The following is a 27,849-nucleotide window of genomic DNA, read 5'->3' as shown; positions in this document are numbered from 1 at the left end:
GTCACTATCAATAATTATAATTATTATTACTAATAATTATTAAATTATTAATAACAATACAATTATGTATATTAATATAATTACTGGTGATGCAGAACATATCTGTAATAATAATAATAGTCATTATTAGTTGTTGTAGTAATAATAATAATAATAATAATAATAATGTTATTACTACTACAATTATTACTATTATACAATTATGGTTTGATAATTTGAAACATTTCAGTGTGACAAAAAGATAGCTATATGATGATGATGATTATGATTTATTATTATTATTATAATTATTATTATTATTATTATGTAGTTCAAGTAAATTAACAAAAATGTAACAAAAATAAGACATTTGGGAACAATATTCATAGATATGAATACGTATTTGTGATATCCCACATTAGACCGTGGGCCCAAGAGGAAGTCCCGCCCTCTCAAGCACCAGCACAATCTGATTGGCTCCCAGAAATGCCCCTCAGATGACAACCGCTATGTCTTTGGTCTGAACTACGGGTCAGCTGGGGGACCACCATCTCTAACCAGGCTCTCACAGAGGACTCACTCAAGCTGTCCTCTTTGTGTGTCCTGAGTGGGTATGTTTGGACCCTCGACAGACTGACCGACCGCCCTCCGCAGCTCCATCTGCGCCTTTTCTCCGCGGAGACGCAGAATGATGCTTCCAATGAGCCGCTGAAATTTGGAGCCATTAAAATCATTAAAGGGTGTTTCCACCCAAGCCGCCAGGTTGTTGTCAAACATCAGAGAAGCGTCGATGCGAATCCTTCCAGCGTTGCGGACGAGACTCTGAAACCGAAGCCGTCCAGATGATGTCAGGGAAGCATTTCAAAGCTCAGGAAGTGAGCTGCTGCATCAAGTATTTCATTTTCGGATTCAACATCATATTCTGGGTGAGTCCCGTGTTTGCTTCCCAGACCTTCTCTCTAAATGCACTGTCTCTCTCGCGGCTCTCGGCGTTGTGTTGACGAGCTGTTGGACAGAACAGGTTTTGTTCTCGCGCACTTGCTCCCTTTGTCACCCATCAGCACGCCTTCACTTTTGTTTGATTGCGGCCGCAACGATAATGTTTGTGCAGGGAAAAGTGCGCTCAGACCTGTCAACGTCTCTGGTCGTGCTGTGCAGCAGCGTGGAGCTCTCACGAAGGAAAACAAACACATCATGCAACACTTCGCCGTGGGCCTCCCGGGTCAAACATCACCTTACTTAGTGGTGTTATGTTTGAAATAATACTGGCTTTATTGAGATGTGTTGATCAGAAAGGGCATTTACTGACAAGATAGATAAGAACTGGGTTCAACATGACAATATTTCCCCTTTAGATGAAACAGTTGGTTCTATCAAACGAGTGTCTATGTACAAAGCGTACCTAAAAATTTAAGACAGTTTTCCAGATGTATTTATTGTTTCTAATTATTTCATAAATATGAATTTGTTGAGTGTGTGCTGTCTTAAAGATAAAAAAATATGGCCTGCATTTGTCTTTTGCCTAAGAGATTACCTATTGCAGCTGTTGCAACTGCAGATCTGTGAGGGATATCTCTACCAGCTATGCACATCTGCTGATTATATTTATTTTTTTACCAATCTTCTTTGCAAAACAGCTTAAGCTCAGTCAGAGAGGATGAAATCTCTGTGAACAGTTTCACAGGTTTTATAAACCACAGATTCTCAACTGAATTAAGGTCTGGACTTTGAGTAGGCCATTCTAACGTACTATGTGTGCTTAGACGTAAATATTTGCATTGAGATTTTGGCTGTATGCTAAGGGGCGTAGTCACTACAACAATTCACAGTAGGCGTTGCAATATCTGCCTGTGCAATATTGCAATAGCCATATTTTATGTGTCATGCACCAGGTGATCAGGTCTGGAACCTGATTTTTAGTTTTAGTGGCTGAGATACCAAAGCTCACAGAGAACAGTGATGACATTTTTTAGTGATAGAAATAAGTCAAGAAAATGCAGCTTAATGCAAATCATATCTATGTTTTTACGGTTTGACCTATTTTAACCCTGAGTTAAGGCAGATGTGACCTGTTTCTTTTTCCAGAGCGTTTGTTGACCTAAATTCACACATTGATCAAAAAGTGTCCAGCAGACTTTACATGTTATCACAAATCCCACTCCAAGAGAAATAAATCCACTAAAATTATTCACTTTGAAGTATAAAGAGTTTTTTTTTCTAACTGTTAGAAAAAAAATAGAAAAAACTGTTTCTAATTACATTATTTTGAGGTGGATTTATGAATCTTGAGTAAACTCTTCATTAAAGTGATGATCTGGGAATCTGCTGCTAATTTTATAATGCTTCACCATCTGGGTATTCCTCCTTGGTTTTGCTCTTTTATATCTTGTAGTATTTTTTCAATCAGATTCAAAAATGCTTAATTGATGCAATAATAAATTGCTATCTGAAGAAATCAGTAGCCAGGTCAGACCTAAAAGAAAATTGAAAGTCTGTATCAGCCTTTTGATTGGTCCACCTTCATTTCAGGTACAACATTGGACAGTGCTGCAATTTTTTTAAACACAGTCTTGTAAAAATATGCTTGACCTGCTATATGGAGAACTTTATGTTCAGAAAACAAGATAAATAGCAGCTGGACAAAAGCCCTGGGACAGTGTAGTTTAGGTAGAAAATTTAAACGTAGTTTAAACAATGAGTCACTTCCGACTAGCATCCCTTTTTTGAGGAGACCTGGCCAAGATGGCACACAATTATTATCAGCATCCATGTTCTTGAGCCTGGACAAAAATCATGTTCAGGCCTATAAAAACCCATAAAACCTCGATAATTAATGTTGGCTTGATATGTTGATAACAACGTCTGGGATTGTATATTTAGGCTCTCTTGGATAACATAAAACCAGACAAAGTGTAAACAAAGGAGCTTGTCAGTGATTAACTCCACATATGGTAAATGGCCTGCATTTCTACAGCACTTTGTAAAGTCAGAGGACTCCAAAGCACTTTCAGACAATTAACCCATTCACACACACACATTCACACACAAATGGTGGCAACAGCTGCATTATAGCCACAGTTTCCCTTCGGCAGACTGACAGAAACGACCATCAGCAGGCAGTCGCCATCGCCCTCAACAATAAATACGTCTTGAAGTTATTCAAAATAATCCACCCGTCCATTCTTCCCCTTGACAGAAATCAGGTAGAAAGGGCAACAGGTCCGTGAGGGAGACCACCGGTATTTTAGTAGACTATAATTGCCATTAAGTGTTAAAATTTAATGCCATGAATGTGATAATATGCTTAATTGCATGGCATTACCATGAGATACATCTTAATACACCAAATCATGTTAAAAATTATCTGATCCCAGCTTTCAAATCCTTGAATTTCTGCACCTTAGGCAGGAAGTTTTCCTACATCAACACGTCATAAAGCTGTTTAGGTGCTTCCTGATGTGGGAGCTTCCTGCTGATTCTGCAGACTGGGATCGGGAAATATTTAGCTGTGGACCAGAGCCAGAAAAAGTTTGTGTGTGTTCCCTTTCCGTGTGCTCCTGTGTGATGTCTACATGTTGTAGTCAACACTAAGTAACCCCTCCGTTCTCCGGTCTCCCCTCTCTTTCAGTTCCTAGGAATAGCCTTCCTTGGCATCGGCTTGTGGGCTTGGAGCGAAAAGGTGGGTGTGTTACATATTTAGGAGGCAGAAGTGGCAGCAGCTAATCATACAAGTCTTCACACCCGGCAACATCTGCAAATAATCAGCAGATTGTTTTTCTTTAATTTCTCACTTGTATCCGAATGTCTGGGTGGAATGTGAAAGTGGCCTTACTGAATGAGGAAGGAATGTCGTTGTTTTCCTGCGAGACATCCTGAAGAACAATGAGAGGATCTGATCTGATTCATTTCACAGACTGATTCATTGCTCTGTACTAATGTTACAGTGGGACTCTGAGCGCTCAGCTCAGCCGTTTCCACACTTTATGCGAAGAACATTTATGAATGTACCGTTAATACTTGTCCATAAAGAACGCATTGTTGTCATGTGAAGGAGTTTGCCACTTTACGTTAGCAAAAACCCGATGTTGGGCTGGATCAGTGGGTACTTTGTTTCTTACAGGCTGTGACAATTCTGCCTTCTTGTCTGGATCTATGAAAAACACCAGAAGTATCGTATGCTGACAAACACGAATTGTATTTTAAATCCAAAAAAACTTGATTCCTTTGGAGTAGTCAGCTAAAACCTTCGTTAACAGAAGGACGACAAACCCGTCTTTGCTGGGCTTGTTTCCTGTTTGTTAAAGACATTTAATGTTGTTTATCTCTAAGTAGATCATTTATCTGACAGTAAGTTTGCAATTATATTAGCCTAATTGATTTTTTTTTTTTCATTTTTGTTAGTGAAACTGTTTGACATAACCTTAAATATATTGTTACTATAATCTCCTCTTTCAGGATCATGACCCTCTGATTCAGTGGAAGTTACATGCTACAAGTTTGAGAGAAAGGGTTGCCTTCAAACAGACTAAAATTACAGCTAAAAGTGAATCACTGATGCTTATGAAGTTGTGCTTCCTCCCCAGGGTGTTCTCTCCAACATCTCATCCATCACTGACCTGGGGGGTTTCGACCCGGTGTGGCTCTTTCTCGTGGTCGGGGGAGTGATGTTCATCCTCGGTTTCGCTGGCTGCATCGGAGCGCTCCGGGAGAACTCCTTTCTTCTCAAGTTTGTATGTTGCCTCCGGGCTTGTTCGGAGATTTCGTTCCACTTTTACTTTCCGCTTATCTGGATCTTGAAACGGTGACTGTTTTTGCATTTTAGTTCTCAGTGTTCCTGGGCATCATCTTCTTTCTGGAGCTGACCGCAGGAGTTTTGGCCTTCGTTTTCAAGGACTGGATAAAGAATCAGCTCAACTTTTTCATTAACAACAACATTCGAGCTTACAGGGATGACATTGATCTTCAAAACCTGATTGACTTCACACAGGAATATGTGAGCGCTAGCTTTTTTTTTTTTCAAATCCCTTCTCTGATTTCTCCCGGATACTACTTGACCCTGTGTTGATCAGTGATGTGGGACTTTTTGACATTCACATCAAGCTTTGTTTACGTCTCTCTGACCTTGCAGTGGGAGTGCTGTGGAGCTTTTGGAGCCGATGACTGGAATTTGAACATCTACTTCAACTGCACTGATTCCAACCCGAGTCGTGAGAAATGTGGAGTGCCCTTTTCCTGTTGCACCAAAGATCCAGCTGTATGTATTTTTTTTTATAAGCATTCCTTAGTCTCGTTAGTAACACATAGCAATGAGCACAGTATGTTGATTCTTCTCTTAAGAGTTCAGATGAAGTAGGAAACGTAGTCAGTAGTGGAGACCATGTTGTAAAAGTTTTCCAGATGACAGAAAGCTGCCTGACGGTGTCAGCTGTGATGGCGATCTTCCAAAAGGAAGTTAAAGCGTCAATGTTTATTTCCCTCAGACTCAGCATACAGGAAAGTCTGAGAGAAGAAGGGAGGAGACCTTTTCCAAGGATTTTTTTTTCTTTATAGTTTGTTTTCATTTGGACAGAAAAACTCTCCTACAGTTGCTCAGTAAGCACAGCCTTGACAGCAAAATATTGCAGCAAAGCACTCTTTTTAATGAAAGTGGCCGCAGGACCTGCTGTCCCGGCAAGGCGGTGCTTTAGAAAAGCATCATGGATATATTCAGCATTAAGTTTCCTGGAGTGATACTCAGACTGACGGCTAGACTCGGTCATTTTTAGTGATATGATTTATATATTTGAAACGTGTCTTGATTAATATTTCTGTCACATTGTCCTAAAATGAGCTTTGCTTGTTCTAATGGTTTTGATAAAACTGTGATGGTAAGAAAAGGGCTACTACGGATCATGTTTTAGCTCCACTGGGAAAAAAAAAAGTTGTTAAATCATTCAGAAATTGAGATTGAAGGATGCAGTGACATCTAGCAGCAATGTGGAAAATTGCAGATCACCGAATAACGCTTACTGTGGTGACAACTGTATTGGACCCAAAAAACACACCTTTAAGTTACAGTCCTGTAAAATATAAACCAAAATATTTTCTTTCTTTCTTTTCCAATAAAAACATAATTCTAAACACGATTCAACACTTGAGTTGAGATGTTAAAGTCTGATTTAATAAGTCATGTTCTAATTGTTATTGCTCTTTACCTCTAAGTGGATAGTCTCAAATTGACATTTTAATACCATGAACTATTTGAAGTTACATGCCTATGGCCAAGTCATGGCTTTTTTTTTTTTTTTTTTTTGTGAATAACCTGTAGTTTGTGTCATATATAGTTTTTAGAGTTTAAAAGCTTGGATTTTACTGGCTTGAAACTGTTAGAAACATCAGAAAAACTGAAATAGTTTTTATCCATATCAGCTGTAAAGAGAGAAATATGCAAGTAAATTTAACATTTTAAAGTTTCTCTATGTTTTTTAATAGTCAAAGCTTTAAATTGGAGCACAAACAATATCCTTTTAACAAGAGCCTAAATAAGTGCTGGACATCTTAATGACAACTGATATAAAAAAGGATGCCTACAAGCATTAAAATGGATTTTTACACTTCTTGTTTTTTGTGTTTTTTTCACCTACCTGAATTTACTCACTTTTTTATATAATAATAAATCCAATTTTCATAAGCATAATCAATTAAACAGATACATTTTCCCCAAATCAATGTGTTTTCTCTATTTCCATTCAAATTGCAGCAGTATGATTAATTAAATTAAGCTGTAAGCCATTTCCTTTTTTCACAGGAGGACGTCATTAACACGCAGTGTGGATATGACATCCGTGCAAAGTCGGTGAGTTGTAAACACAAACTCTGAACTATATAGGCGAGTCCAAATTGTCTGAGGCTGTAATATTACAGTTTGGGAGTGAATCTGGTCAAAACAAAAGGCGGAGGGAGCTAAAGCTCATCATCCATCAGGTGGAAGCACGGTTCGCTGTGTTGTTTTTCACGGATTATTTGAAAGAGTATAAAAGTCTAAAAATAAAAAAAGGTAATTACTTTTTTAAACGCTTTTTACTGGTTTCATTCTCTTTGGGGACCGCCTCTCTCTCATTCCCTAGCAGACCTTGTTGATTCAAATGAAAATGTATTTTAAATCTAAATCCTCCAAGCTTATAATTCTTAACTGTAGAAACTACAGTGAGATCTTCATCCAGAAAGCTATTGTGGCAGTGAGAGCGTAAAGGGCAGAGTGTGAACGGCTCTCGGTTCTTTGGCCCAAAGCTGCGTGAGCTCATCGGCAGCTCCACCCTGGTCACAATAATCCTCTTTCATTTCGCTTCCAAACTCCTCCGTCTTCAGAACGAAGCAGCTGGCTCTCCATCAGTACTCAGGGCGGCGTGTGGTATTACTCACACGGCAGCAATGCGATGCAATGCAAATTGAGCCGCCCGCCGCCCTCCCCCCACGTCATTAGCTTTGGCTATTCTCCACAGCAGCAAATTGTAAGGGGAAGGCTCTGTTTGTTTTCCTGGCCTTGCATTTGAGCTGCAGTTGGGCAGTTTTAGCAAGACTCAGAACAGGAAAACGGTGAGCTGAGTTATTGTTCACAAGTGAGGAATATTAGAGGGATTTCACTCAGAAGGGAGAACAAGAGATCAAAATACAGCACATGTGCTCCCGTCAAAGGTAACCGTGCCGTTAAGGATTACAAAAGAACATGCAGACCCAGAGTTTCCCAGAGATTCTTATTCCTTGCAGAGTTTCTGCAAGGAATAAGAATCAGAATAATTCATGGTTTAACTCATGAATGTGTCTGTTTTTTTTTTTTTTAGGACTCAGAGCAGAGAAACTTCATTTACATCAAAGGCTGCGTCCCACAGTTTGAGAGGTGGCTTCAAGACAACCTGACCGTGGTGGCGGGCATCTTCATCGGAATCGCATTACTGCAGGTGGGGAAGTGTGTGGGGGAAAAAACCCCCATCTTACATCTGATGTGTTCCTGTGTCTAATATCATTCTAATCTGGTCTGTTTGTGTCTGTTCTTAGATATTTGGGATCTGTTTGGCACAGAATCTTGTGAGCGACATTGAAGCTGTGAGAGAAAGCTGGTAAGTGACAATAGTTTGTTACAAAAAACGTGGGACGTGAGTTTCAGCCACAGGACTCTGAGCTGCCAAATTGTTCCATAGCGCTCCTTAAATATTGGCACCCTTGGAGAAAATAAGCCTTAAAATTAACCTCAACTTTGGTGCTATTATCATCCTTCTCATTGTTCTTGGTGACGAGATAAACATTGTTTCCCATCCAGCTTTGCAGGTCACGGTTCCAGCTGTTTTTAACTCATTTAGGCACAGATCATGGCATGTACATCATATGCTTCTCATTCACGCAGAGCAAACGTCTCGAATGCGCCTGCACTTTATTGGCACGTCCTCTTGGCTTTCCCGTCGCGATTTTGAAGAGTGGGGTGAGAGAACGGGCCAGCTGTTTCACACCAAACATACTTACTGGGTTTCTGTGAGGTCTCAAAAAGTCATAAAAAATAATCCTCTTAATTATAGACCTCAGCCAGTCTTAAACAGGACCAGATTTTCACCAGTTCTTGAATTACTTTGTGTTGACAAAACTGCAAATGCCAGGAAGAAAGAGGATCAGTAAGGTACACTTGGAAGGAGTTTGTCCCCAAACAGCGACTGTGGCTCTATGGATAGAGTAGTCGTCTTGCGATCGGAAGGTTGTAGGTTTGATTCCTCCTGCCACATGTCAATGTGCCCCTGGGCAAGGCACTTAACCCTAAATTGCCTACACATTTATACACTGTGTATCGGTGTATAAGTTTGTGAGTGCAAATGGGTGAATGTGACTCTAGTGTAAAGCGCTTTGAGTGGTCAAAAAAATTATCAGATAAAACGCTATATAAGTTCAGTCCATTTACCATTTAAATTCGTACGTTTGCATGAATAAAATCAAACATTTTCGCTGCATTAAATAAGGTCTATATGTAACTTTTTTTTTGTTTTGTTTTTTAGACTTTTCTTTTTTAAAGAAGAAAAAATCAGGAAGGGTTTTACCTAAGCTTTGTAATTGTGTATTGCTTTGTGCTGTTCTGTTATTTGCAAACCTAGGGAGGCATTGTTCTTTTAACTCTGGCTTCTGTTTGTGTGCAGTCTGTTCACCTAAGACCTACACACAGCGGCAGGAGGGATGCATCAGGTAAGCACTGAGAGATTAAATCTCTCTCCTTGCATTGTATTCTCTAGATTTTTCCCTTTCCGCCCTGCGTGTTTGGACTGACAGTTTTGTTTTGTCTTTCCTCTGCAGGACTGAAGTTTGGACACCATCAGCCAAGATTCCACCAGTCTCATGTAAATAGTTCATTACAACTGATACGAGTCGTTTTAGATGAAATGCTCTTTCCGAAATCTGTTCAGAGCTCTGATGCAGAGCGTCACAAAAACAGTCTAATTCATCCCCGTACAAGTAGCTCTAAAAGTGAAAGGATTGCATGGAGGAGCTGAGGAGGGAGATGATTTGTGCACACAGGAACTAAAGTGAGATTGAAAATGAGTTTTTACAGCTGCAGCTTGCAGCTGCTGCATTGGGAGGATTGCGCGCAAAGACGAAAGAAGTTCCGGAAACGCACCGCATGCCGTTTGCCTTCTGATGGATCACTGGCTCCCCAAAATGTATTTGATTTAGTATTTCACGGTGTTTATTGAATCATCACACTTGACCCGGCTGGCCGGCACTTTGCCCAGCGTTTAACGGACTCTGCTCTAAACTACTGTAACTTTAGTGAAGAGTTTTCTCTGCGGGATTTTACAGCTTCACGTCGCCGATTATGGGAGGCTGTGTAAAGTTTAAAAAGCTCATCAGTGACAGAAAAGGTCCCAAATGCATGGATGCAGTGTGCAATCCAAATTCAGCTCGAAGCACTTTAATCATCATGAAACAGTGATGGAAGTTAATTTCAGCGTTTTGGTTTCGTTCGTCTTTTCTTAATTGGGGAAAGAACGACCGGAGGTGTTCGCACATCGTGTTTGTGAGTTTTATTTTCTTTCACTTATTAATACGAATTACGCATTTCCACTGATGAAATCAAACTAATTGTGATAGAGATGTTGGCTTATTACCGCTCCTTTGACATCGCCTACTTCAGCCGGATGTTTTTAAAGTAATTTCTCAAGTGCCATAATTAACTGCATGCTGATTCCCTTTTCCCCCTTTAACAGCATGCAGATGCGATTTACGGCCGGCTCATAAAACTCTCCAGCTTTTCCACCAGCAGTTTTGGTTGAGGAGAGTATTGAAATCAGACTGAGCTGGGATACAGTTGTTTCTGTGTTTGCATGTAAAAAAAAAAAAGTCCTTTCAGGCTCCAGGAGCAGGTTTATTGGAAATCTTCCCTCTGCTTTGAAATGACTGTCATTTCTAAACATTTGTTTATTCGGTTCACTGGATTTCATGTAGATACTTTAATAAACCAGAAATGGTTTTTAAAAATATTGATTTTTTTTTTTTCAGTAAAAGCTTCTGATTGTCTGTGTTTGCTAATCACATCGTTTCTCACCATTTAGTGCCATATTTGTGATCCCTGCTTAGAATCTGTTTTTTTTTTCTTGTTTCCTGTTTGTTCTTGTAAATATCAAACGTCTTCTCGGAAAACAAATAAATTCTTCCTCATTCAACTCTAAGATGTTGACGGAAATAAAACTGCTAAGATTCTTAATTTTGGCTGTAAAATTCTGTGTGTTGACTTGAATACAAAAATACAATTTCTGATGTATGTTTCTCACTATCATAACAGTTATTACCCTTTAAGGGTTGGACAGTTCCTTTCATTAATGTCATTTGAAAGATGGTGCATTTTCTATTTCCAGTGACTTTACATTGTAAAATATGTAAATGTGCAAATATCTGAATAAATGTCACCTTGTACGTTTTCTGGGTTTAGTTTTGTTGAGATTTTGTGTTGGTGAGGGGGACTGGGATGCAGACAGGAAGCTGGAAAAGAACAGCTTTTAAATCCTTTTGACCAAAACAATACCAAGAGCAAAACAGGATACCTAAAAACCAAACCAAAACATGGCATGAGATGAGATGAGGCCAAGCCAACTGGGATAAATTATTTGGATTGCACACAGCGATATAAAGTAGTACAGTGGAAGAAAAGGATACATCATTTTTTCTAGCTTTACAATTACTGATATTTTTGTATACATTTATTTATTTATTTTTTTTTGGAAGTTGCTCCAGATCTTCTCCATCACCTTAGATGGAGAGAATATATGGACATAAACTTTCAGGTTTTGCCAGAGTTTCACAACAGGCTGTATTGCCTGGATTTCAGCCATTTTAATACGGATTTCAGCCATTTTAATACATGACTATGTTGTGATTTCAACCCTTTTATAGTCATTTCTAGAAACAAAAATAGTAACAAACAGGATGACTTGCATTTTCTTGGTATGTTTAAAAATGAGCTGTTTTTCTTATTCTGTTAATGAGTGTGAAGCATTACTCTCTCCTCCCACCTAGTGTTTGAAACGAGTATTTCTGCCACTTTCAGTATTGTTATCCTTCTCTTCTAACAACAAATGACATATTGGTCTTATGGGAGTTAAGCAAAGCTGGATCCTCAAATTAAAATGATACCATATCTGTTTGGTATAAGAAAATTAATTATAAAATATGAACATTGCAGGGGAAAGATTAAATATAAAAAACTGTTACTTTTAAGGATTTTTGAAAAAATATGGCTCAGAAGAGAGAGCACTGCATGCTCCCTCTGTTTTTCTGTTTCTCTGATCTGCAGCCATTTATGTGACAGAGAGGAAGTGGTTGAAGGCTGGTCTGAGGTGGAAAACCACAAGGACGCTATTTTTATTTAACCTGTTTAGAAAATGTAACTGCACTGATTTTTAATTTTTTTTTTTTTTTTTACATGAACTCACAGACAGTCTTCAGTTGAGATAATGTAAATAAAGCTTATCTGCTTTGTTGTGCTATCAGGGAATTGATTGAAACGTAAGCTTTGGCCTTTGGCCTGACGCTCTTGTAATCTCTTCTTCTTTTCTTACCTTTAAACTGAATAATAGCACGCTTAATCAAACTGATGTAATAATACTTTTCACTGGCACTGACATTCGCTCTTAGTAATAGCTGTACACACAGTCATTCATCAGATTAACCAGAGCTACAGAGGTATGAAAGGAACGCCTCAGAGCTCTTCAGGCTCTCCAGAGCTGAGTATTTCACTCACGTTAAAACTTGCAGGACAACCGGCCACCAGGCCTGGAGTTAGAGGAACTGTAAACTCATGGCAGGGAAAGATAACAGAACAACAGGCAAACACTGACATCTGCTGGCTGACCAGTGTAATTCCTGCCATAAAAACTAAAATAGTGATGCAGTCAAATATAATCTGTATATAAAATATAAATAACAAAACACATCTAATAAACAATTTACATATTTCGAATTACGCCTTCGACTGCACGGCATCTCAAAAATAAACAAAAATGCAGATCAACACATAATTTAAACGTGTGACTCAAAGTGTTTGAGACTCTACGCAAATATTGCAGAAGGCAAAAACGGGTCAACCTAAAGACTTGACACCTCTATAGTGGGAAAGCTGGTAATTCGAGCTGGTTTCTCTGGCAGGACTTCCCACTTCCTGCAAACGTAACATGACAAAGTGCCGACTGTTCATCTCCGGGGGGGAAATTAGGTGAAAGGTGTCTGGCATGAAGACTTTTGCATATCAGCTCCTGGTAACTACAACCATCATAAATTAGATTTTGATAACTCTACGCAATCTTAGTTCAGCTTTCGAAAATGTGTTCTGTGCTTTAAAGCCACAAGAAAAAAAATATGATTTGTGATCTCACTCTTATGACGAAGAGTATCAATCCGATTAAGCTACGTGATTGGACTAAATTAATCGATCACGCGGCCTCGGTGTATTTTTTCAAAAAATGACCCACCTGGCTGCATGCGCATCTATAGACAGCAGCAGTTCCTGTCAAATCTGTGCTGCCCTGGTTAATGATTTCCGGGTTATCTCGTACTTAGTACTTGAGCGTGGAGTTTGGAGTCTGCCCTCCCCTCAGATAAAGCAGGACACAAGAGGCTCGGGCTCGCTGTGCGTTTTCTTTTTGGCCTTTTCATTGGTGCCACTTCAGCGGCTTTTTGGGCTTGGATCACCTGGCTGCAGGGAGAGGAGGACGCACAATGTTGGTTCTGGCTGTTTTGTTGCTTTGCGCAGCCACTTCTGCCACAGCTTCTACCCAAGGTGAGTGAATCGGTTCTTGAGATGCTTAGATGCCAGCAGTCCTTTAGATGACAGCTGACTGAAGACAGCTGGTTCACCTTGAGCCTGCAAAACCACTGGTTTGTACTTGTAATCTTAAAACTTGGACACTTTGCTCAGAACTTGGAAGCTGTTGTTGGACATTTTCTAAGCAGCTTTAAGATTTTCAGTCTGGATTTGTGGAAAGCAGTGAATGAATGAATCGATGCAGGCTGAGGATCCCCATCACACTGATAGTCAGAAAAAATGTCAGATGATAACCTCACTGACACTTTACTTTTGAAGTCCCTGAAATATTTAAGGCAGTTTGATGCAACAAATTGACCCTGAATTTCATTTGGTGGAAGTTTAACGCAGGCAACCGGTGATGAAATCAAAAAGTGACACGTCAGTGTGTATTCCCTCATGGCTGAATGACACATCTATCTCCTCTCACCTGGAACACACCCAGTTCAATGATTGAATCAGCTCAACACCATGTCCACTACCCACTGAGAAGAAGAAGAAGAAATGAGACGATACAAGGAGTGAGTCCTAGAACAAGGTGTCTGAATTACAGTTACACCCAACATTATTTTACTAAGTTTGGATGGGTGGATAAAATGGATCATTTTTTTTCAATAAATCCAAAAGTTTATATCTGATAGAGCCAGAAAAACTATATATGCTGTTCAGATGATATTTGTTGTGAATTGCCTCTCTATAAATCCATTGAATTGAATTAAATTCATTTGACTGCAGGGATTGAAATATGATGGGGAAAGTCCATTGATGTCTTTTCATAGCTGCTTAAAGTTATTTTTTTGCTGTTAAGAAAAAAAAATCTATTGAAAACGATTCTTAGTTTTACTTTAAATTTTTTTTTTTTGCACTATTTTACACTAATAAGCAAAACTGTTTCAGCTGGATATGCTATGAAAAATATTTTAAAACAATTCTTATTACAAAACATCTTTAATAAATGACTAAACTGCTTTCAGTTACTTACACTCTATGGTAATTTTACATTGACAATGATAAGTTAGATGAGCGTTTCATTGTAGTGCCTTCTCATTTTGACTTTGCTTCAAGCTGCATTTCCTGTTTTTCCAGGTGCTGCTGCTGCTGGACCCCGGCTGAACAACAACCAGCTGTACAAATTCAGCTACACCACTGAGCTCCTGCTGGACAAGGCTTGGGGGTCAAAGGAGGGCAGCGCCGGCTACAGAATCTCAAGCGACGTGAACATTAACCTCGTTTGGAGAGATCCGAGCAACAAGGACGACCAGCTGATTCAGCTGTCTGTATGTGGGCCCCAAAAAATGACTGTCACAGTTCTCTAAATAAAGTTCTCCTTTAGAATAAAAGTACTTAAGAGGTCACTCTCTTCAACAGATCTCAAATGTGAGGATTGAGCCCGTGACTGAGAGGTCAGAGAAGAACAACATCCTTCATGGAGCCACGACCGAAAGCATCTTGGGGAAAACCAAACTAGCAGCTCTAACAAAACCTTTCCTGGTGCATCTGAAAAACGGGAAGGTGAGGACTTCAACACTACTACCACTCATTTTTTAACATCTGTAGCTGCAGTGTCTACAGTGTCCTGCAACGATAATAAGCGGAGTGCCCAGAATAGCTTTTGACCCCAGATATAACACACCTTTTACTACAGCCAGAGAGCAATCCTAGGAAAAGTTATCTGTAGTACACAAGTACTGATATGCAGGCATGTGCAGGAGTGGAGGAAAGCCAGGCAGATGTCTTCAGAGCATTATAAAGTTGTTGTTTTTTTCTATTTGGATAGTGTTACAGTGATGATGCTGGCATGGGAAATGCCAGAAATGTGTTTGCGTTTATCAAAGGTCAGCTGATTCAGAAGGTCAATGTCTAAATTTATGAATGAGTCAGAGTAAAAGAAATGGTTTAGGTTGATGGAAGAACATCTTGCTGAGGTAAACTATTAATGTGAATGATGTCAGTGTCTTTGATAACCTGTTGAGTCCAGATATAAAGGGGACCTCAAATAAGATTGAGCTCTCAGTGGTGTTAGTAGTAGATTTAGTAGTTAAAACAACAAAACAAAAAAGACAATGCTACACCATTCCAGGTGTTTAGTAGTGCTGAAAAGGTTTGAGGATTTTTTTGAGTCTTGAATAAACTATATTTAAAACTATAAAATGATTCATTAAAAAAAACATTCACAATATTTTATTTTAGACTTTCTTTCCTGAGTATTCAATAATAATAGTTCATCCTCTCTACTCTGGAATGTTTCTAAGAGATTTTATTCCTGTCTTTTCTACAGTGCAAACAGAATAGGTTGGTTTTAAGGTTTCCACTAAAGAAGAAACATTTTTGTTTGCCAGTCAAACGGGACAGACGAGTCTCCACTGGTGTTGTCGGATTATTTACACCAGTCAGAAAGGGGGAGGAATAACACACAGTAGCAGCAGACAGTCTATTTATGGAAGCCCTATTTGATATTGTGGCTGAGTACCACAAATAAATATCATACTGTAAAGGAAACATTGTAGGATGATGTAATTGGCTCCTTTCTACATTCATGACCTGGAAACTGTGTGTCACTGAGCTAAACTGAACCTGTTTGGAGAAGTTTGGCAGGTAACGTTTTGGTGGGCTGTACAATCTCTAAAGAGATTTGTGCAGCCATTTTGATTTTCAAAAATGTTTAATTCTAGTTAAATCTTTCATTTTCTTAGAAACTTGTAAAATGAAACTTGTTTTATCTTGTCACTAAATGGTTGGGTTTTCTCTTTTCTTACATGAAAGCATTAGTCTTAAAGAAAGGCTTTACTTAGAAGTTATTCAATGTCTATATTTTTTGCCAATTTCTAACTGGCAAAAAAAAATGCAGCAAATATTTAGCTATTTAAATTCAGCAAGTATTGCAAGTATACATGCAATACTTAAGGTACTCATTCTCATTGTTTGTTTTTAGATAAAAAAAAATTGAATGGTAAAATGCCACACATGGAAAATCTACTCTTGGTGCAAGCTAGTTTTTAAATGGTAACATGCACATGTCTGATGTCATGACTATACACATATGAGAGAAAATGGTAGAAATTAGATCCAGATGGATCCACTTATGGACAAAGACCAGCAACGGACAAAAGTTTTATGTATGCACTCTACCAAAATGTCTCTCCTCTGACTGATCATCAACTTATTCCAGTCCTTGATGATCTAATCTATAGAAAAAGTGTAATTCCACTTGTCTAACTTTTAGCATGTGAACTTCAACATGTGAACTGCAGTTGAAGTTCACATGTGAAGTTTTAGCATGTGAACTATGTGAGCATGTTTTTTCAGCAGTAAAAACTGCTTTTCAGCACAGCAGTTTTTACTGCTGTGCTGAAAAAAACTACTGCTGTGATTTTTTTTATACCGCATGACTATTCCTAATTTAATTTATTCAGCACAGCAGTTACATTGTCTAAATCACATTTAAATGACTAAATCATCATTAGCCTCTGTCGCAGTGTCGATAGTTGACTATGAAAAGTTGGCAGTCAGGTCTATGTTTGCAAATTTGACTGTCAGCACAATTTCAGCTAAAAGTTGCAAAGCTCGCACAAAACTACTTTACTCCACATGCTAGAGAAATATCTGGCGTACTTCCATTCTGGCTCTTTAGCATTATCGAGCTACATATCTTGTTACCATTAGAGGTTCAATAATAAAGTATCACACTAATAATTTCCATAAACAATCCTTAAATATTATTGTTGGGGGCATCAGAAGATCAGCAATTTACTCCTAACTAAGTAGCTATTAAAGACTCATTCAGTAATTACAGGTGCTAATGCTGTAATAGTCTCAGTGTGGTTTTGATCTGGACTCCAGAGAGCAACACATAATGTAAATAGTGTCTGATGTCATAACTATGCACATATGTCTGTGAACACAAATGTACCATAGGAAACTGACACCCTGGATGCCTTTGTGAAGGCTGCTTTGCTCAGTAGCTAATTTATCTACAGGTCAAAGTTTTGCTGCATGTCATTTCAAAGCATGTTTTTCTCTTTTGACGTGTTGCTTTCTTTTTTACACACCCCATGCAGATAAAAGCATTCTATTCCTACTGGTCAGAACCTGCAACCATCAAGAATTTAAAAAGAGGCATCAGCAGCTTATTGCAGTTTCAGATCCATACTGGGAAAGTTGTTGAGGTAAAGAGCATTGCAATATGTACTCACCGGAAGTGATTGTGTAATTTTTATTTTTATTTTTTTAAATACTTCAAAATTGGTAAACAAACTCAAACCATGTCGTACAACAGAATGACGTTTCCGGGAGGTGCACAGTTCAGTATCAAGCAACACAAGGTCAAGTTACAAGAACCAAAATCTTGGAGACGTGTAAGACGTCAGAGACCGGATTTACCACACATAGTACGGTTAGTCAGCGTACAGAACAACTCGTCGTCTTATAAGAGGAGCGATCAGTTGTAAAGTTCTAAAATGTCATTTAATGTCTTCTCCCATCCAGGTATTGGGTGTAAATAGGAAGTCCAGTTCTGTTACAGTGTTTAAACTTGAAGATGGTTTCATCCGGTCAGCAGAGGCTGAAGAAACTCACTTTCTGGGTGTTAACGCTCACCGATCCACTGCTGCTAAAATCCTATCCAGGTAATTGTGTAATATAAGGTTATCTACAAAAAGTTGAATGTAATTTTATAAATTTTTTTTTACCCATAGAAAAATATTTCGGTGTGTTATAACTAGCTCTGCAACTGGAAACTCTAAATGTGAACATTGTTGTTTCCCAGACAATCCCTGGTGCTGCTGGGTAAAGAGGCCGGACCACTTGAGGTGGCTGGAAAAGACGTTGCTGGAGTCGTCAAGTCAGTAGATGGAAAACTGGCAGCTGTTGGTGTTGTTCCCGAGAAGCTAAAAACCCAATGCAAAGGCTGTCCTTCAGTAAGTACAAATTATTCTTCACACACTATATCTTCACTCTGTACTCGTACACAAGCATGGTTTGGCTTTGAAATTACTGTAAGGTGGTAGAGATTTGTTTCATCCACATAAGAAAACTTCAAAATTTCCTGAAAGGGTAAATATGATAAATAGTAAATGGACTGAACTGAGATTTTCAAATGAGCAAATATCACACTTTAGAGCCAGAAAAACCTCCTAAAAGACATGAAAGTGTTGAAAGTAAAAATAAATCGCAATTGACCTTTGCAGTGATTTCTTGAAGCAGGCAAGCATTTTAAAAATTCAGGTTTTTGACACGTCCCTTAAATTGAAAGGTACTCCCAGATAAGGTAGCGTGCCATTTGAAGCTGCAAAGAGGATGACTATTCATTTTAACAAAATCATGTCATGTAATCATGAATGTGTTTACTGGCAACACATTCCTACTTGGAGAATCTTGCTAGGTAGGAAAAGAGAAGTTGGGTGATATTTAAGAAAGTGAAGCCAGTGGACTTTTCCTAACCCACCAAAACTAGTCTCTTTAACAGCAACTATTTTTTTTCTTAGACTCCAAGCCAATTGAAACACAGATTGTATTTTGACTTCCTCTCCAACCCACAGAGTGAGATTTTCACAACAAGATTCCCGCAGTGCTTTTAAATCCTAATGATTAAAACATGAACTGATTATATGTGCTTTCATTCACTGCTTTTACTTTATAACATGGCCGCATGTTTGGCTAGGTTAACGTATTACGATGACAGCTGGTTGGAAAACGGTCAGTTTAAACACCCATGTTACTTACAGGTTGTAGTCATGAGACAGTGCTTTTAAATCTCTGTGTAGGGTGCCAGTCTGTTGTGTCTCCTTACTGCTCTTGGACAACATTTCTATTGACTTTGTCTTTGAACTCGTACTCGATCTGCAGACTTTGCTATCACTACTTTGTAATGTACATTGACTTCCATATGTTCCTATCATGTTTTTTTTTTATCTCACACATTTATTAACTTCCAGAACTGAAACAAAGCGGAGCGCTATTCAACATGGTTAGTTTTGCAACTGATACATGTGTCTACTTTAAGTAGCTTCTCAAATGGCTTTTTGTATCTCCAAGGTACTCCTAATAACAGCAGCTAAACATCAAATTTCTTTTAATTCACTGATTATAAAAAAACAACAGCACAGGATTATAATTCACCCACAGTTATTCTTGTCTTTTTACACATTCTCTGACAAGTTGGACAAGTGTTTATGACAAAATGAATTTTTATAACACACCGTTACTAATCGGACGCAGTGTATTTTCGTACTTGAAACACTGACTGAAGATGATATGTCCTCTAATCCTTTTCTGCCCCCTGTGTTCCCCACGCTTAGCTCTTCGAACATTGGCAGGCGGTGCAAAAGCAGCTGGAGCCAGCGAGCCTGTCCAAAGCCACGGCTCCTCGCAGCTTCCTGGGCTTCATCCAGAGCATTAGGAAGGCGTCCAAGGACGAGATTCTCAAAGTTCTGAAAAGTGCCAGCAAGACAACCCTGTAAACCAGATCCTACCTTTTTATATATATATATATATAGACTCTGCTTCTCACTTAGCCTGAAAATGTTGCATTCTAAGAATCTGCTAATGCAACTATCCTACCAAAGTGTTAACATTTGTTGCTTTAATTACTTTCTGCTTCTGTCAGACCTCAGGTGGTAGACGCGGTGACTTCTTCTCAAACCCCTGCATCTCTGGATGCCATGCTTGAGTTTCTTAATTTCACCGACGCAAAGGGTTCGGTTCTGCAGGAGCGTTTTCTCTACGCATGTGGCTTCGCCTCCCATCCCAACGAGAGAATGCTCCAGGCTCTGCTGGTAGGTGTAGTGCGCAGCTTTGACATGTGACAAAGAGGATTTTGTTTAGTTTTACACATTGTAGTAATGTAAGGAAAAACCTCAAACTGTAACCACTTGGCAGGTCCTTTAACTGAACGTGGCTTATGAAAATGGTACACATATAACATGTACGAGTACGAACGGTGCTTTTCCAAAAATGTTCACAGATGTTAAAATTTCCTCCATTTTTTTTTGTTACAAACACACGCAAATAAAATGCAGTTTTATTTATTTTCATTTTGTTTATGCTCTAAAGCAAAATGGAAAAGTTTACATGATTTTAAAAATCATTTATTTAAAAAACAAAACAAATGTGATAAAACAACGTGTTAGTAGGTTTGCTGTGATACTACATTTTTGGATGATTATTTTAACGCCACCGGATGTGATGTTCGTAGTTTGGGACACTGTTCTTTAAACTTCTGAATAGAAATGCATCTCACATTTTTCAGACTTTTACTAGCAAACAAAGTGGAAATCGCGCGTCCTGTTTCTTCCACGTTACAAATAAAAGCTTATTTATAATTTCTAACACTATTTCCCAACAAAATTCATTGAATTTTCTGGTTGACAAAATGTGAAAAAGTGGAAGGGGAATGACAAGATTTCTACAGCAATGTAAGAGCGTTACTTTTCAATGAACCGTAACAATTCTATCTTCGCAGAACATTGCTAAGGGAAAGATCAGCAGCACGGAGATCAAAGAATCTGTGGTGATCATCATGGGAGCTCTGGTCCACAAGCTGTGTCTGAAAGGAAGCTGTGATATACCGGTGAGCTTCCAGGAAACTCTTTTAGAAAAAAAAAGCTAAAGCTACCAGATTTTCATACCTTGATGTACTCTTCTGTATGGTACCAGCATTTGTGTAGTTCTCCTGAGAATTAGTTTTGAGATTGAATATTTTTCCCTTTCAGACAGTGGTGCAGGTGAAAAAGATGATTTTAGAAGGTCCTGAAAGCACGCAGGTTGAGTCCGAGGTCCAGATGTACCTTCTGGCACTGAAGAACTCTCTGCTCCCCGAGGCCATTCCCATCCTCACAAAGTTTGCGGAGTCGGAGGTGGGATCTTACAGCACCATTGCCCTCACAGCCCTGGAGAGATACGACGTCAGCCTCATCACCCCAGAGGTGAACCACAGCAGACATTACAGCTCGTTCAGTGGGTTTTACTCCCATGTAGACCGACTGACCTCAAACATTTCTCTCACTTTCCAGGTCAAACAGACCGTGAACAGGATTTACCACCAGAACAGGCGAATCTATGAGAAGAACGTGAGAGCTGCTGCCGCTGACGTCATCCTCAGTAGCAACCCTTCGTACATCGAGGTGAAAAATCTGCTTCTGTCCATCGGAAACCTGCCGCATGAGATGAACAAGTACATGCTGTCGAAGATCCAGGACATCCTTCGCTTTCAAATGCCAGCCAGGTTTGTTATACAGGAAGCTCAGACTGACAGAGCAGCCAGTCCAACAAACGTAAACACAGACTCGTACGTAGAACATAATAAGGTAACATGAAGTTATTACTTGCATTTCTGCAGCAAAGTTATACGACGAGCTTTGGAGGACATGATTTCCCATAACTATGATCGCTTTGCTAAAGTTGGGTCATCGTCTGCATTCTCAGGATTCATGGCCCGTAAGTAACGGGAAGATATTTTTTTTTCCTATCCTGAAAATGTTTTGTATTGCTAAAGGTTTCATAATACTTGAACGTCTTTCAGTTTTAGTCAAACTTACCAGGAATTTTATGTGACAGACAAACACAAAGTTACACATAACAGCTGCAACTTTGGATCACCTCTACCAGCCTTGAGTATGTAGGAACAGAACCTTCTGCTTGTTCCTCTCTGCAAAATAGCTCAAGCCCAGTCAGATTTGATGGAAAGCGTCAGCAGATGTCAGTTTTCACATATTTCAACAGCTTTTCAATTAACTTATGCCTAGATGTAATATTTTCACTTGTATTATACACCATTCCATTGTAGTTCTGACATTCTCCTCCTGGATGGTGAAGCTGGACTTTATTTTTTGAGTATCGGATTGAAGGTTGATTAAAATGCTACAATTTCTGATTTTTACCTGTCGAAACATTTTAACTTTGATCACTACTTTTTCGTACTACTTTTAATGAACTGTGGCTTTGGGTTAATGTGTCATATAAATTCCCGATTAAATACAAAGAGAGTTTTGAATTTACTGTGGGAAGATGTGAAAAAAGTTCAAAAGTTTGTCAGGCCTTCAATTAGTTGTGATGTTATTTCTACAGAACTTGGTGAAAATGGACATAGAAAATCAAAGCTGTTAAAATGATAATTAAATTAAAACATTTTATAGAAGCATTTTATGTTGATCTTGAATACATAACAAAAAGACTAAAAAAAACCAATAAAAACAACCTGCTATTCCCACAGAATCTCCTGATGTGACCTCGACGTACAGTTTGGACATCCTGTACTCAGGCTCTGGTATCCTCAGAAGAAGCAACATGAATATTTATGGTGCCAGTCAAGGTTCAATGCTACATGGGCTGCAGGTGCACACACAAGTTTTTTTTATTTATTTTTTTATCATTATTACTTTGTCGAAAAAAATCTGTCTTATGCTAATCTGTTATTTCTTGTTGTCTTTCAGGTGGCGATTGAGGCTCAGGGTTTAGAGTCTCTAATCGCCGCCACTCCCGATGAAGGGGAGGAAGACCTGGAATCGTTTGCTGGCATGTCAGCTCTGCTGTTCGATGTTCAGCTGCGACCCGTCACGTTCTTCAAGGGTTACAGTGACCTCATGTCCAAAATGTTCTCCATGACCGGGGAGCCAATGAACGTGGTGAAAGGACTCATCCTGCTCACGGATCACTCCGAGGTACGCGGCTTAACACGGAGAGCTTTCGCGTTTTTTAAAGTGGAATCCTATTTAAAGCTCTCATGGAAAACAGAACAATATCCTGTGTAGAGGTCCAGCTTTTTTAATTTCCTTTTTTTTTTTGTTAATAGCTCCAACCACAATGGAGCAAAACTCAACTTAATAAGCACGTTAGCGGAAGCCTGGCAGAAAAGGCGCTCGTAAACCATGTTTAACATGTGTGCCATATGGTGTCTATTAATTTACAGATATGGTGCATATATATCAAGCTTCTCTCACCAGAGCTTTGGTATGTCTGTGTCAAGCCCCCAACAGCTTTAGCCTTAAAGAGAAGAGTGTCAGAAGGGCTGGATGCCATCACTTTAACAGGTTGATGAAGCCATAATTGTCCTATCTTTGAAAAGGGAGCTGTGCATTTTGACTTCTGTGCCCAGTCTGTTTGACCTGGAAAGTGAGAGAAAAGTTAGAGGTCAGTCGATCTACGTGCACATTTGTTACAATAAATAAAACGCTATCTAAGGAAATGCCAGTCACTCAGTTAAATACTGCTGATTTGATTCTCACCAGATTCACTGACGCTGCTAATTAAATTGTGGAAAAAGGCTTAAAATAAGATCAGCTATATTAACAGTTTCACAAGAGAAAAAAAAATTCTTTAATTTGGTATTTTTAGTGTTTTAAATCTCACTTCAACAAATAAATTGATGCAGATGTCATATATTGTAAAAAGGACTATAATTTTTTATTTTATTCATTTTTTTACTTTTCAAAAATAGGACAATAATAACTTCATCAACCTGTCATATCATTTTATTAATTTTTTTATGCAAATATTTTGACTTCATTTAAAAAAAAACAAAACAAAACTATTTGGGATGCTATAAACAGTAAAAAAACCTGTAATTTCTTAACATAACATCCCCCGTCACTGAATAATTGTCCTCAAATTTAAAGTTTGATTTCTTTTTTGAATTTGACTCTATAGTTTCGGCAATACAACATTGTCATTCTAAGTCGTTTATCACCAAATATATGACTAATATAATATGTGTAACTTAAATTCAGCAGAGAAATATTGCAATGTTTGCTGTGAATTTTGTCTTCGTAGAATTTTATTATGGAAATAATAAAAATGCACAAATTTAGCACTGAAACTTTCTTCCTTACTCAGAGAGCCCTAATCTCAAAACTTCCCTCTTGCGTATTTTGTTTTGACTTGTCTTCCTTCAGGTCGTCCAGCTTCAGTCGGGTCTGAAGGCGAATGCAGAGTTTCAAGGAGGCTTAGCCATCGACATTTCCGGAGGGATGGAGATAAGCCTGTGGTACAGAGAGTCAAAAACCAGCGTCAATAACAGGTACCGGTCAAAACGCCTTGCATCATCAGAGGACATGCTCTCCGCGTCTGGGTGCTGCTCAAAGTTCGGTCACGTAAATTTATGGATTAACTCGCCAAGGCAAAGAAGCGCTATATGCGCCGTACGATGTAATGCACACGCAGGTCAAAGGCCTTGTTGACATTTACACAATTCTTAGAAAACAATCTCGGTGCCTTGAAAGGAAGATAATTTTAGAGGTTCCTGCCGTGTCACTCAGTTGCGACAGGATTTCTGTTGACGCTGGGTTGATCTGAACTTTAGCAGGTCTATAAGTGCCGTCTGATTCATCCGTTCCACCGGCTCTCTGGGCATGCTCCAGGATTGCGCTTTCACGCCCGGATCCTTTGTCGTGTGCCGGCGAAGTCGGGTTGTGTCTGAGTCTCTATTTTAAAAGCATTACAGTCAACACACACCAGTAGCTGCTGAAAGTGGAGCACGTCATCGCTTCTGAGTCAGATGGCTCGTGGCATCAGGTGATGAAACGGGGCTCAAGAGGAACGCAAGAGAATTTAAACCTTGAAATGCGGTTTTATGGCTGCTGAGCTAACTCATGCTGCCGTGTCACTTTAACAGTGAATGTTTTAAATGATCTTGATGATGATTACAATGAGTACAACTTGGAAGAACTTCACTTAGACTGGATGTTATTGTCCTCCCCCTCCCCCCCCATAAATCTCACCTATTCTTTACAGCTGGACTTGTAAATGTCTACAGGATTAGTTGTGTACAGGCAGGTGAACGGACAAGCATAGCTGCACCTCTCCACTGCTGATAATAGACTGGATGGCTATGTATAGGGCAACACCAAACCACACTAGCATCTTTGCCTTGGCTGGTCTACCCGGGCAAAGTTAGAGAAGTTTTGTTTTTTCCTTTTTTGTTTTGAAACTCAAGGTAAATAAAATATCCGGACCAGGTAACGGTTAATACTGTTTTCAACAACTCTATGATTAAAAAAATATTTACAGCTGTTCAATTAAAACCTTTCTTTGGTGTAACTCCAACATGCGACCCTGATTTTAACAAACTGATGATCTGAGCTGAACTCTGTCACTTTTCTTGATCTCGTTGACCGTGCTTTTGTTTGGCTCTCTCTCTCTGTCTGTCTCTCCAGAGGTGCCTTAGTGGTCACCGGCAACGTAACGGTGGACATGGACTTTCTGAGGGCTGGTGTGGAGGTCAGCTTTGACACAGAAGCCTCTCTGGACTTCATCACCACAGTCCAGTTCTCTGAATATCCCTTCCTGGTGTGCATGCAGATGGACAAGGCTACCTTCCCTGTCAGGTAGCGATCAGCTGAAAACTCTACCCCAAAATAGTCTGACTTTCCTTTTAGCGAATGCAAGCTTTAACTTTTTATTTGTGTGTGTGTTTTTTTTTTGTTTGTTTATTTTAGTGAATACTTTTCCAGGTATGAGAGCCTGTCATCAGGGAAGAGCATTATGTCACGAAAGGCTAAAAAGCAGCTTGTGCCCGGCTCGGAGTTCCCTCTCCATCAGGAGAACTCCAACATGTGCAAAAGGGTTTTTGAGTCCAGCTGGTAGAGAAGACATCCGGATGTGTCGACTACCAAAGGATTTACTGGATTCACAGGCAGTTGCCACATGCTTACACTGAAAAAGCAGGTCTTGATTTCTCAGGCATTGAAAGATCATCAAGGGTGGAAAAAAAAAACAAAAAACAAAACAAAAAGAAATGGTGAATGTTTTTAGTAACGTTTACATTCCTGTGAGTATTTAAGGGGGTGCTGGTCATTTTGCTGCTTCATCATTTCATGCTCTTACATTTTTGGCCATATTCTGTCTATCTTTCTTATTTGAATATGTAAATAGTCGTCTTGCCACAGAATATTTGTGTTCTGACTGTACCTCAAATCGCTCTGGGGATGTTTAACGCCTACGTTCACATTTTGAGAATTTAAAGTTAACTTTATATAATATACTCATTGTCTTTTATTTAGAAATGTGGTTGGTCGAATGTGGTTATTTGGTTTGGTTCCTAGCAGTAGAATCTCTGAGATCAGAACTACAATAAATGGAAGAAGTTGTAAAATAATATACAAATCAATAAAACATGAGATTGGAGCATTTTTAGCATAATTTATCTCCATAAATGCTGAACTAGAATGATAAACTGACATGAAATTATTCTGTACTAAATAACTACTGTATATTTAGTACTAAATAATTTCTTTACAGGTAAACAGAAGAAGGGTGTCAAAATGTTGCTTAAAAAAAGAGGACATGAACTGGCGAAGGGCAAAAATGACCCGTTTGTATTTAAATCATTTTAATTTAATGTTGTTGTTTTTTTTGTCAGAAATTGGGAGCTCTCACATTTTGTGTTTTTGGATTTCTTCGAAAAATGATATTTATGATGGGTGGGCACATATAATAAACTGTGACGCTTCAGTGAAGAAGAAGAAGTTGTAAATACTTATGAAGCTGGAAAAAGTGCATAAAGCTTTCAAGACCAGAAAACTCTTTCCTGACTATGATATTATATTTTTTAAATAAATTTGCTGAATGAGACTGGACATGTGAAACGATTAACAGAGTAATGTTGTTTTTAATTACATTTGTGATAATCTAGTTGTTTATGACTCTGACAAGCAAAATAAATATCAGAACATTGTTTTCTAGTAGTAATGTAAGTTGAATATTAAAATATGATTCCATCAACACTTCTATTGAGTGTATTTTTAAAATATCCATGCCTGAAATTGTTTCAAATATGACTATTGCTGTTAGTTTCCATATTTAAGATTCAAATAAATTCATTTGCTGGCAATAAAATGTACTCATGAAACATTTTGCACTGTCCTAGATTGATTGAAACTGTGTATAATTTTAATGTGATAGAATAAACATATTAGACATAAACCTTTAAAACCAATATCCATCCATCTAATTTGTAAACAGAGACCGTCTCTGTGTAATCTGGTCTCTGCACGAATTCGGCTGTTGAGTGAAGACCTCAGAGGATTGTTGGAGAACGTCAGTGAGTAAACTGCTTCACTGAGATCAAGAAAAGCAGCAATCAGATCAGAAAGCATTCTACAATTTACCAACGATTCATCAAAACGGAACAGAACAGCCTTGCTTGCAGAGGAAACGGGAGCCACGTAGAAGGAGAACCTCTAAGAGACTTGGCCACGGCCACAACTGAACTGTTTTAGATAAAAGCATAAATTTATGTGTACGACCCAGCCAAGTCAAGTCGATTATAACTTATGGCAAGACTTGAAAATGGATGTTATTCTTTCAATTTGAGTGAGCTTGAGGAATTTTGCTAAGAAGGGCCAAATGATTTGCAGATTAGGTGAGATGAGGGCCACATTTTCAGATTTTCAGGAACAATGAGTTGGGGACAATATATTTTTGTTTTCTTTCAGTTTCATGGACGGCATTAATGATGACGGACGGCAGTGTTTTCCTTCTATCTTCTGAATAAAAACTATTTCAGCATGTAAATGTTATCAATTCATCCGACAGATAATAAATATGTTAAAATCCATGTACTTTGGTTC

At 38.8% G+C, this 27,849-nt stretch overlaps 2 protein-coding genes across 3 annotated transcripts; both read left to right on the top strand.

Annotated features, from left to right (window-relative positions):
- The first annotated feature begins 481 nt into the window (after positions 1–481).
- Positions 482–10,910, top strand: LOC106919290 (tetraspanin-5). Of its 2 annotated transcripts, XM_014989530.2 has the most exons (10): positions 483–905; positions 3,608–3,658; positions 4,563–4,709; positions 4,802–4,972; positions 5,108–5,233; positions 6,767–6,814; positions 7,800–7,916; positions 8,014–8,075; positions 9,135–9,180; positions 9,289–10,910. In XM_014989530.2, the coding sequence occupies exons 1-9, from the start codon at positions 822–824 to the stop codon at positions 9,145–9,147; spliced, it is 819 nt and encodes a 272-aa protein (XP_014845016.1). In that variant the 5' UTR covers positions 483–821; the 3' UTR covers positions 9,148–9,180; positions 9,289–10,910. The 2 variants fall into 2 exon arrangements, with proteins under 2 accessions (XP_087860329.1, XP_014845016.1); XM_088004203.1 differs by lacking the exons at positions 9,135–9,180; positions 9,289–10,910 and having other exon boundaries at positions 482–905; positions 8,014–8,079.
- A 1,904-nt stretch (positions 10,911–12,814) lies between these two features.
- mttp (microsomal triglyceride transfer protein) lies at positions 12,815–27,128 on the top strand. The gene is made up of 18 exons (XM_014989529.2): positions 12,815–13,264; positions 14,375–14,565; positions 14,657–14,800; positions 17,347–17,454; positions 17,565–17,681; positions 17,774–17,913; positions 18,054–18,204; positions 19,585–19,742; positions 19,893–20,061; positions 20,748–20,855; positions 20,998–21,210; positions 21,298–21,509; positions 21,624–21,721; positions 22,497–22,618; positions 22,717–22,944; positions 24,175–24,299; positions 25,435–25,605; positions 25,717–27,128. Exons 1-18 carry the CDS (start codon positions 13,204–13,206, stop codon positions 25,862–25,864), a joined length of 2,664 nt encoding a protein of 887 aa, XP_014845015.2. The 5' UTR covers positions 12,815–13,203; the 3' UTR covers positions 25,865–27,128.
- The last annotated feature ends 721 nt before the right edge of the window (positions 27,129–27,849 follow it).

This window comes from Poecilia mexicana, unplaced genomic scaffold (genome assembly GCF_051168715.1).
Source record: "Poecilia mexicana isolate PSO_F unplaced genomic scaffold, ASM5116871v1 scaffold_1, whole genome shotgun sequence".
NCBI classification, from domain to species: domain Eukaryota; kingdom Metazoa; phylum Chordata; class Actinopteri; order Cyprinodontiformes; family Poeciliidae; genus Poecilia; species Poecilia mexicana.
This window is presented reverse-complemented; position numbering and strand designations above follow the sequence as displayed.